Genomic DNA, 11,729 nt, shown 5'->3' with positions numbered 1-11,729 from the left:
CATGTAAAAAGGACCAAATAGCAAAGTTATTCCCTTCTGGACCAACTGGACACAGAAGTCTAATTCCTGTACATTCACTAAGGCTCTTTTTAATTTTGCAACAAAAAAATTGTGTCGTGATGGATTTCCATAAGGCAAACAATATCTAAAGGAATGGTAACAAGTATAATTCCAGCATACAAACTTTTTAGTTTTCTTGTTCTCACAGTACAATAGTTGCAATGTAGTAGCACCCTCTGTTCGGCCATTTTGAACCATTTCATTCGTTTGTCCTGTTTTCCTGGCCAGGAAGGAAGGGGAAACGGGCAGAGAAGGAAGAACCTTTCATCATACAGTATCTACCAATCAGAAGGAAAAAAGGCAGATTTAAAAAATACATGTTCTTTTGTGTTTAAAAATAGACTCTTTTTGCAGATTCTCATTTTGAGAGTAGTGAGAATTTGGTGTGGAGATGCATGGCATCACATGAGGAAGGTCATGAGAAAGTTGAAAGGTGAAAGGTCAGGGGTGGTGGGATGCAGCGTGGAATGCTGGGAGCTACCACATTAGCCAACCCATTGATTGTGAGAAAGAACATGTGCAAAACATGGGTATGCCTCTTCAAACAGAAAGTGTGATGCAAACAACAGCTCTACAGTTTTTGCACGTCTTGTTTTTGTAAATTTCCAAAACAAAGAAAAATAAAGTCAAATAAATAAGATGCATACATGAGAAGGAAATTTTATTTATTTTTTGTGCCATGTAAAGCTGTTTGTAACGGCCACGCGAGATCTCGTCTTTCACGTTCTGGACAAGGTCAACCCTTACCTGCGGCGGACCGTGCTTTAACATTTAACCTTTCAGCATCTCCACGGATACGCCTGGCCACTGGCCGTGGGGGGGCCAGGTAGCCCTCATCCCAGCCCTGCGCTCCCTGGCTGGGAATGGCTCTCCACACAGGGCCCTCTCTTTCCTACGATAATTTAGCTGGAAGAATTCAACAGATCAGCCCCTCCGGCCCCTGGAAGAAAGAGGCCCCCCCCCCTCACTGGGGGGGTGACGGGGAGAGCATCAGCAGCCCCGCCCTCTCCTCCATGCTGGGCCCCGCCCACAAACCTGCTCCTCCTTCAGCGGAGAGGAAAGCGGGAAGGTTGAGCGGGTCGTCAGTCCAGGCAGACGTACGGCAGGATACTGAGTTTGCTCTCGTCCCCATGAGGGTCTAAGGATATGCACTGCGTCCAGTCGTACCAGTTGCCCTTGGTGTCATAGCAGCCGTTGACGCCCGCCCAGTGCTCATTACTTATCCTGTGGAGGTCGTCGGGCGTCAGCTCACGGCTGACGCCCGGCAGGTCCGCCCCAGAGCTGTCCGGGACCAGAACGTGCGTCTTTCTGGCCTCTTTGATGTTGTGCTCCTCCCGTTTCAGGTACTCGGTCATGAAAAAGTGCGCGCCGGGGGTCTGCGCCCCCGACGAGGTGAGCACGTTGCTCTGCAGGTTCAGGTAGAACTGGATGATCTCGTTCCTGGAGAGCTCCTTCCAGTTGGTCTGCTGGAAGGGGCTGGGGAGGGGGGCTCCGGGCGGGGGCTCTGTCCGAGGCTCCGGCAGCACCGGCCCAGGAGGCTCCTCCTCCTGGTACGACTCCTTGTGAGTGAGGGGCTTGATCTGCCCCGTCACGGGGTCAAAGGTCAGCCTGCGCTCTTTTAAGCGCACCGGTTTGGTCCTCTCCTCCACCGCCTGGCCGCCCAGGTTCACCGTGTAGTCCCTGGGCCGGTACTTTTTCTTCCGCCTCTTGCCCTCCGAGCCAGAGGTGGCACCGTCGCTCTCCGGCCTGGCCTCGGAGGGCAGGCCCCGCCCGAGCGCCTCTGCGCACTCCGATGCGTGCGGGGAGCCCTGGTGCAGGGGCGGGGCAGGTGGCGTGCCAGCGCTGTGCTGGGGGGCGGAGTCTCCGTGCCCGTCCCGCCCCGGCGACGCGGAGGGCGAGGGAACGCGGGTGGAGCCGTCTGCCAGCCGCGAGCTTGCGCACGGGCTCGGCAGAGTCCCTTTGGGCGCGTAGCTGGTGGGAGACCTGGCCGCCGCCTCTGGCTTGCTGCTGCGGGGGCTGAAGGAGGCACAGCGGGGGCTCCGGGGCTGGTACGGCCCCCCTCCCCCCGCCTCCTCCATTTTGGCGTGCTGCTGCAGGACGGCAGTCTTTAGCAGGGAGGACGTGGAGGGCGGGCGGAGCCCGGGGGAGCTGGGGTGCGGCCGCACTGCGTTGATGGGGATCCTGCCGTGCTTGTCGTTCTCCAGGTGCTCCGGCCGGCCCCGCTCCGGCGGCAGGAAGCCGTCCGCCTCCGGCGGCACGGGGGGCGTCTCCGGACTGCCCCCGATGCCGTTGGTGGGCGGAGGGGTGGAGTTGTGCGTGTGCTCGTAGGCGGCGGTTTTGGGGATTTTGGGTGGCACGCCGGTGTCCCGTGCCTCGCCCTTGCGCTTGCGGCTGCTCGATTTCTCCGCCTTGGGCGAGTAGGTGTTGTGCACGTCGTTCCTGCTCTTCAGCTCGGGGGCCGGCTTTCCCGCCGGGGAGAGCGCAGGGGGGGTGGCGTCCGCCCGGCACGGGTGAGCGCCGCCATTGGCTGAGCCCAGAGCTCCCCCCGCCCCCCTGGGCGTGGCCTCAGGCTGACCCGGCTCGATGAGCTTCTGCCAGTTCCGCAGAAGCTTCTTGGCACGTTTGGCAAGGTCTTCATCCTTCGTCTTCTTCCTCACGTCATTAATCAGCTTCCCCAATCGCGTTTCCTGACAGGGTTAAAAAGAGAAAATTAAGGAACAAAAATAAAAAAATGTGCACTGCTCCTAATATCTGTGACCGTGCTCCGCACTGCATCTTACCTCCAGTGCTTCTTTGGTGATGGGGTACTTTTCCAAGCTGGAAATCACCTCTAAGACAGCCACCATGTTGCGGATCTGCTGGAAGCAAAACGAACAAACCACAAGAGAGTGAGAGACCGTTAACACAGGAAGAGCTGAACCGTCAGAGTTACAAACAGCCGAACCAACATTACAGTGCCGTCACAACTGCTACATATAAACCAAACACATGAAACACTTCAGCTCGAATTCACAAAGATCATAATGCAGGCAGAAACGGAACAGTTTTTCAAGTTCTCATACAGACATACTGCTGCAGGTCAGAATCAGAGTGTCTTCACTAAAAGCTCACTGACAGGACAATTTCCATCTAATAAAGCGATGCAGGCACAGTACACTCACGTCAGATGCAGCCGTACAAAAGCATCAGGGAGGAAAAGCACACTAATCTACATGGATGCAAATTTTTCATTGACATCAAGCCATTTACACGAATCAGCAGAGAATAAGCCTCACTCCAGTGTGTGAATCAAATTTGGCAGTAAACAAATTCAGTGAATTATTTATTTAAAATATTCATAAAGCAAAAACTCTGGCACCACCCCAAATGGATATGTGAGCAGGATATTCAGAATCAGAATGAAATGCACAGACACTTTTTTTAGCATAATTACACTGATTTTATTGCTATATGTTTTTTTGAAAAGGAACTGCTGAAAATCTGTTTGATAATGAACTGGGACCTGACACACTCAACTGAACTCACAGACACAGAGAGAGACAGACAGACAGACAGACAGCCGTGGGTGGGCCACTTTTTATTATTTCATTCAATTCACTTCATTTGTGTGGAAAAGTCATTAAGCAAAAACTACTCTGTTAGTGAGTTTCTAATAACAGCAATCACACATCCTGAAATGACTGAAGGTGTGTGAGGGGGGTTGTGAAGGAGGACTGAGCATTCACAGGAGGGGCTCAGAGCCCGGGTGTGAAGGAGACTGAGCATTCACAGGAGGGGCTCAGAGCCCGGGTGTGAAGGAGACTGAGCATTCACAGGAGGGGCTCAGAGCCCGGGTGTGAAGGAGACTGAGCATTCACAGGAGGGGCTCAGAGCCCGGGTGTGAAGGAGGACTGAGCATTCACAGGAGGGGCTCAGAGCCCGGGTGTGAAGGAGGACTGAGCATTCACAGGAGGGGCTCAGAGCCCTGTGTCTCTCTGCAGACCTTACAGAGTCAAGCAGGTGGTAGAGCCTCCATTTCAGAGTCTCTCATCAGTGACAGCACGAATGCTAAAAATACACACTTCAGCCACTGCTGCACAAACGGAGCCATTCATGACTGTGTGGGAAACGCTCGTACAGCGCTGTGCGGCTTGAGAAGAGCAGGCCCATTTCAGTTACCTTGCGCTCTGAAACTGTCAGGTGTAACCTATCACCTTTCACTTACACTGTCTGGTTTGACCAATCACCTGCCACAACACCACAGGCACTCAAATGTTCTGCAGTTTAATGAAATGGGATATAATCATTAAACCTATGAAAGCACTTACATTTGCAGAAAATATCTAAAAACCTGTTATGATAAAGCCACTGTATAGTACTTATCTGGCTTATGCTTATGCTTATGCTTATATAGTTGAACTCAAACTCATAGAGAACATATGCCTGACCCATGTGAGGTGAGCCTCTTTCTGACCCTTCAGGAAGATCACTCTCACTCTCAGCTGTGAGGGGTCACCACAAGGGCCCCCAATTTTAGCCCTGCTGTAACGACACAACCCAGAGTCTCCCAGCTGTACCCCTTATTTAGGTTATAGCTTTGATGTGAATTCACTAAAATATGATGGTAAACATTTTTTGGCAAAATTGAGGAAATTGTTATGAATGATAAGACAGAAACAAAGGCATATGCCTTTAAATTTCATGAGTACAACTACAGATACAATAATGTCTATAAACTTCTCCAAGTGTTATTAGTGCATGTTGAAGTGTCTAAGTAGTCTTTGAAGTAAAGCATAAAAACACAGTAAGAACTACGAACACTTGGGTGAAGTTGCATCAAGTTGGAGAACAAAATTCAGACTAGCAAAGACAGTGTTCTAAGAAATAAAAGAATCAATTGCACAGAGTGATCAAAACACTGGGACAGAATCATTTCTACTAAAATCTGTGCTTGTAAGAATCATGCAATCTGCCTGATTGCTTTGAGCTCACTGACAACATGTAATACCAGACTCAACGGAGTGCAAATAACTGATGGAAAAAAAGCTGTTAGTATTTGAATAGTGTCTCTCTTATCTCCTGCTAATTGCCAAGGCGTCCAGACACACAAAATATTTTGAGAAAAGTGGCGTAGTTGTGCCGGGATGCCAGCCGTGATGGCAGGAAAAAGAGAGATGCTTTCTGAAGATGAAATATGCCGCCATTATGAGTCTTATGATAGTCTTAAGACCAGGGAAATGCATGCAGCTGAGAAACTGCACATTCCACAGCGGCACCGTCTGCCATCCCATAAACAACTGAGACCTACCAGGGCATCACATCATGGAAATAGATGTAAACAGAGACCACACAACAGCATCCATTATCAGACACACTCAAATATAATTCATGCCATGTGTTTGAAAATTATTACTGAGATTAAAATTAATATTAAGATGATTATGTTTGTAGCTTAACAGCTTGCTCAGCATCACCAGTTCAAATGGTGACTTTCAAATAATTAATGAGGCATGTAATTTTTATTTTATTTCATAAAGGATTATAAAAAATACTGAGCAGACCAAATACATTTTGTTCTGAACTTAGAACATGGCTACTTGGGGACATTTCTGAGTAACTGAGTAACAAACTCCCATTTCTGCCCTTCATTAAAACTCTGTTTTAAAGAATCTGCCACTTATATGAGCCAAATAGTCCCAGACACGCAAGACTGCTAGAAGCAGAGTGCACACATAAGAGCCAACAGAGAACAGTTTCCCCGAAGCCAACTTTCCTCTACAGCAGCTCTGTATAAAAGGAGCACTTACAGATTTTAAGCACATCATAGGAGACCCCTCTATGACTCACACTGAAACACGTCAGACTGCACTGCCAGGACTCTCTACAGAGCTCGGCACGTTCACAATGCACAAGAGTCACAACTGATGTAGTGCACTTACATCACAAACGTACACCGCATCAGTGTAGTCAAACATTCACTATACATGGAATAGAGGGCAGGTGCAGTGTGGAGCTATGCAGAGGTGAGCTGCAGTCCGGAGCAGGTGCAGTGGGTGCACAGCTCTCCCACGGGCAGAGGAAAAACACCTGAACTCATTCTGACGTTTCTTACACAGGCCAGGTTTACCTGAACCACTGCAGCCCAGGACAGCTGGTGGCCTTCAGACTACTAATACACCTCATATCATATATGCACGCGCACAGACTCGCACAGAGAGACAGAGTCACACAGCAGTCCTCAACTGACCTTTGACCTCTACTGACTCAACATACATCTCTTTGTTTCCTTTTTTGGGAGTATTTTGCAAAACACAGAACTACAGGTCGAACTCAGCACTCAAATTGCCATGGCAAAGTTCAGAAAAAAAAAGATTATTCTCAAACATGTAATAAAGAATCAATCATCAACGGCTAGAATTCAAATGGCAAGAAACCACTACTGCCCTGGTTTCAACTACGGCTCTTTACTATCAAGGGCAGTGGTTCAAATTACTGAGACTGATAAGCAACAGCTCTACCGGCACAAGTTGAGAGCAACTCTTCAGATTGACATTCAAAACAGGGACACACTTTTTTCCCCTTTGCCTGCAAAGGAAGCACTTGCTTCCTACTGCACGTTTCTGAGAAAGGCTTTGCCTTGTCTCTAGGTCACAGGGTGTCATGTTCCTGCTTCCTACAGTCAACACCAGCACTCACATACCTGTCTCTTCATGCTAACCAGTAACTCCAAGGCTCAAAACCTTCAGCAATCAAGCTGAAGCAAACACTGCAATTCTTCAAGAAGGACAGAAACCCTCTCACAGGTAGGTGAATAAAACCAAAATAAATATACAGACTGAGTGCCAAAGACCCCCCGTAATAACTCTTTCTATATCTCGGCAACATGCTAAGTCAAAGTCCTTGTATGTTGCAGTAGGTGTGTGTGTGTGTGCATGCATTTGTGCACGTCTTTTTTGGGCACACCTTCACCGGTATTTACGGTATAAGGGTTTCCAAGGGAGACGAGCTATTATGCAACAAACGCACAGTTGTGTGCTGACTGGTTTAGCGTGCACGTCCCACAGTGGGGTAATCGTAAATCTGGGGGCACTTGGAATGTCATCAGGGGTACTCTGGATGAACTGTGCTGGGGTGGGTTTTGTTAAATAATTTTATATTTTTATTTACCTCGCCTATTAATAGTTCTTTTTCTTTACCCCAACGAGTTGCTGTTCAAAATATAGACCTACTTGAACTACCATGAGTTAACTTAAAACTTATGAATTATAACATAAAATACGATGTAAACCCCTCACCCTGCAATGAACAGTACAGCCTCAAACAAACATGTCACAGCAGAGTAACAAGCTGTCACTCTCCCCTGCCCACCAGACCACCATTTTACCCAGCTTCTCCCGTATCTGTCCATAACTACTTCATGTATACTATTCACTGCCATCAGACACACACACACATGCAATAACTATGAGACAGCTCAGCCTTCTGAAACAGCCCAGCAGGCCTCCCCGCACGCAAAACTTGTTCAGCAAGAGAACCATGACAGAGCCATGCCAGGGGAACAGACATGTCATTCAGGCAAGATTTACACACTGAACTAAAACACTAAACTAAAATGGAATAGTCCAGCTTCTGTTACTAAGAGGATACCTGCACTGCAGGAATTTCCCAATGAAAACAGCACTGCTTCAACCAGGGATTTAGGTATCAAGTCAACTCAGAATTAAGACAACAGGAGGCGTCTACAGTGGGGCTCCGTTAGTTTACTCACTCAAGTATCAAGACTATTTCACCGAGTGCCATCTGAGTGATCCCTCTATTGAACTTTTTGAAGAGGTTAGTAAGAATGATCCTCATATGCGGTTTAAATGAATCAATGTAAGATGTGTCATTTTCTGGCCTGTGGGTCTGCTCTTTTGCTAAACAAATTTCACACTTAGACTTAAACCAACACAAAATGGTATGTGAGGGTTATTTTAAATTAGCTGTGTACTGCAGCACATACTTGGTGCGATCAGTAGTGTTGACATCAGATAAATATTGATATGAAAGCTAGCCGGAAGATCACTTTCAAAGGAAACCCCCTGAAAACCTGTGTAATTGTAACCGGGTTTACGTGCTGAAAATCCCGTTTTGGGTTTGGTCGTGCTGAGCGAGAAATGAGCGAACGCCGAGGAAACGGTCTACAAGTCGTCTTCCCGAAAGTGTGCAAACGTACCTTTGTAGGTAAACAGCAACTGTACTTTTTACATCTTTTATTTTACACACTTAAATAAAAGTCTGTTATAAAGACAAATAAGAGGAGCCGATACGATTACTTTCACAAACCTCAGGACGACTGCCAACGCGTCTATTTGAGGCGTTCGAAACCTTTCCAAGCAACCTCCCCACAAACAAACGTGTCGAATAATATTTTGTTTTGATTATATTTGTTACCTTATAAAGCTGATTCACTTCAAGTAGGCCACGGGTCCCCGTGTGAAAGTTAATGAACAGATACCCATGTCAATAGGAGAGCTCCACGCACGACACCTTTACCAAACGCATCGCCTTAAATGGCAATCCCAAAACATTCCCCCTTAAAAGCACCACTGCTTAAAGTTACAACAAAAAATCTCGTATATGCATTTCAATAAGTTATTGCAGAAAATAGAAAATTCGACAAACCGGGGATTAATGTAATGATGAGCAAAACATCACCAAAGTGCCTTGCTACCAACGTAGGTGGCAAACTTTTTGCTTCATTCTTTTTGACAGAAACTACACTTGTTACACATTTAGAATTAGCTAACCGGCTAGCTAGGGTTCCCCAGCACAAAGCTAGCAGCTAGCAGCTGAGATGTCTGTCATCAGCTAGTTAGCCGCTTCCCTGGCTGCTGTACTGGACATTTTTATTACTCTGCCATTGAAAAAGGGGAACATTTCTTGGTCAAAGAAGTATAGCAACCTAGATCTAAAAACTGTATGTCGACGAAAGCTTCGAACTTGTACAACGAGTACAAAAAAGTTTAAAGTTTAGCGAGACTAGTTAGCCAGCTAGGCCGTAAAGAAAAGCACTCCTGTCCGTTTCCTGGCTAATTAGCAAATAAACTCCATCTACTGGGCCGCAGCCTCGGGCTCTCGTATGAACGCTCGCCGGGTTTGAACGCGTCGATCTCGATGCAAAAAGTTTAATGTGGCTAACTGTTACTTTAAAAAGTTAGGAGGGTGGTGAGACTGTTAAACCGCTAGCTAGCTACCTGACTCACTTAGCATTTAGCCAGCTAACGACTCCCAGCAGTGGTTACCGAACAGAAGTAGCTAGCTAGCCAGCTATCGTTAAATGTTAAACCCTACTAGTTAGATACCAATTAGCTACCTAACTGAGGCCATGTGACGAAGCGGAGGTCAAGGTTCCGGTAGATGACTAGCTAGCTAAATAGCCAATTCTAGCAAACAATTTAATCCCTTGCTATATGTGGTTAGAAAGACAGCCAGCAAGCTACTGTAAAGACATTTAGCTGGCTAATGGACTAACTACACAGCTTGGTATGTGGCTAGCTAAGTTCTTACCTTACGAGTAGTTCACGAGTTATCTTGTTGTTTGAATAGAAACCAGACAGCTAGCCAATGGTTAAAGAACGCTGATTAATACCAAATACACCTTTCATTACCCAGCTTTCCATGCGTGTGTAGTGTTTGAGAGTGAACTTGGCTAGCTTACTTTAGCTTGCCCCTTTGCTCACATGCGACATGTCATTAGGAGAACCACCTCGAAGCGAGTTAGCCGGTTATTTAGATACATGGTGTGGATTACTTCGCTAGCGTGTGCCAAACTGGTGTAAATTAAGAGGATAACCCACCGCAATAACTACACAAACTTGTACCTGTCCATCTGCACTGCGAGCTAGCTAGCTAAAACGGCATAGCCATAATTATAGCCGACATGTCAATGAGAGCAAATATATTGTTGTTGTGGCTTCTGGCCAAATAGCATGGACTTGACAACGGGCTACAAAACTAAGGAGCACAGATAGTGGCTAACTATTAGCTAACAAACCAACGCGCAACTTGCAGCGCAGGCCACAAACTGTCAAAAGCTTTTAATCAGGAAGCTGTAGGGGGTCAGCTGCGCTGTCTGGCACCGTAGTCTCCCCAGGAACTTCATGGAGCTAACCCTAACATAAAATTATGGGAGGCCGGCGGCAGTGCGTGCGTGTGTGTACCCGTATAGATGCAGGATCTCTCTGGGCTACACAGCTAGCTAACTCGCTAGCCTGCTAGCTGCTGGCTAGCTATCGTGATGGCTGGTTATGGATAGTTGCCTAGTTATGTGTTGATATAGTTTAGCTAGCAACAGGAAGTGACGGACCGAGCGGCTAATGCTAGCAGAGGCAGGCCCATCGGCTACTCACATTGCTGTGGCTATCGATGGCCTGCAGCAGCCGGTCTCTCATCTGCTGCGGGGTTGCCGAGGCCGCTGTCATTGCCTGGTCGGTGCGGGTCGGCGGGCGGGGGAGGGGGGAATCCTCCGAAGAGACGGGGTGGGTGACTTGGTAGACACTCACTGGCCTTTTGGGAGATGTGCTCGGAGTTGAAGCCGCATGTTTTTTTTTCTATGGTGCTTTTCTGTTCATTTGTTTGTAAGTGTATATCCCCGGAAGATGGAGCTCCGATTGCGGTTGTGTTTGACTGCCTCTCCGGGCGCTCGCCAAACTCAACAGCTCCCTGAAATAAACTGGAGCAATATGCCCTGCGCGATGCATGCTGGGAATGACAGCACGCAAGACGTCGTGGCGTCACTCATGACATCATCACGTAGACATCTGTCAGTGTGCGGCGTGCGCTGACCTCCGGTATATGGACAGTAGCGTGAGGCGGTAGGGTAGCTCAGTTAAACAACCTGCGGTCATATGCGTTCTACTGGCTGGGGTTTCATTTTGCAAACGCACTGTGTATGTAGGTAACCAATGTCAAAATAAAATTTAGCGGCGTTCTGCGACGCCAGTTCTTACACTTAATGGATATGGATGAGACAGCTAGACTTTACAAATTATTTCTATCATTTCCCGGCGTAGTTAATTGCCTAACCACAATGGCAGTTTTTCCAACAAAGGAAATCTTTGAGGGTAGGCTATTTAGGACGATGCATCTGAGAAATCCATCTTCAAAAGGAGATAACCAGAATACTGTAGATTAGGTAGAAATGGTGGTCAAAAACGTAAACCCCTTTACGAAATTTGCGCTACGAACTATAGGTAGCCTACAGTTGCCTCTCGAAATTCAGAACTACCACAACAGTGCTTTGATTTTAGATTTAAAAACATTGTGACGTTTGTTTTACAAGCAAGAAAATGTTGCCATATAGCTACGGTTTTTCTTAAACCCGACAAAATAGCCTATCCTTGTCCTCCTCAAAGGCTCCGGCAATTCAGTGCAACTAACTTTACTTTTTAAATCATTACTCAAAAACACATAATCCTTATATATATATATATGTTATATTCTACAACATACACATTTAATGAGCAGGTTTTTGACGTTATATTTTCATGTTACTCATATGTGATCAGTACTTCTCCATACGGGCTTTGTTCTCCGTAAACTCGCACCGTACTCTTGTGCAGGGCCGCAGGGATACACCGCCCTCTGCTGGACTTTCAAGAACTTACAAAAGGGGCGAATCTTGCAGAGTCCATTCATACAAGTTGCAC

The 11,729-nt window shown here is 47.1% G+C and overlaps 1 protein-coding gene across 1 annotated transcript; it reads right to left on the bottom strand.

The window, feature by feature from the left end:
• Positions 1-10,748, bottom strand: crsp7 (cofactor required for Sp1 transcriptional activation, subunit 7). The gene is made up of 3 exons (XM_036554403.1): positions 10,431-10,748; positions 2,841-2,915; positions 1-2,747 (listed from the first exon to the last, which is right to left on the bottom strand). Exons 1-3 carry the CDS (start codon positions 10,500-10,502, stop codon positions 1,143-1,145), a joined length of 1,752 nt encoding a protein of 583 aa, XP_036410296.1. The 5' UTR covers positions 10,503-10,748; the 3' UTR covers positions 1-1,142.
• Positions 10,749-11,729: the final 981 nt, after the last annotated feature.

This window comes from Megalops cyprinoides, chromosome 20 (genome assembly GCF_013368585.1).
Source record: "Megalops cyprinoides isolate fMegCyp1 chromosome 20, fMegCyp1.pri, whole genome shotgun sequence".
In the NCBI taxonomy this organism is placed as follows: Eukaryota; Metazoa; Chordata; class Actinopteri; order Elopiformes; family Megalopidae; genus Megalops; species Megalops cyprinoides.
The sequence above is the reverse complement of the archived record's forward strand: the minus strand, read 5'-3'. Positions and strand labels throughout refer to the sequence as shown.

Bases quoted from the DNA above. Each gene is read 5' to 3' on its own strand.
- crsp7 (XM_036554403.1), bottom strand. From the start codon at position 10,502: ATGACAGCGGCCTCGGCAACCCCGCAGCAGATGAGAGACCGGCTGCTG. The intron at 2,916-10,430 runs GTGAGTAGCCGA...TGCTTCCAGCAG, and splicing joins CCATCGATAGCCACAGCAAT to ATCCGCAACATGGTGGCTGT. The intron at 2,748-2,840 runs GTAAGATGCAGT...TAACCCTGTCAG, and splicing joins TCACCAAAGAAGCACTGGAG to GAAACGCGATTGGGGAAGCT.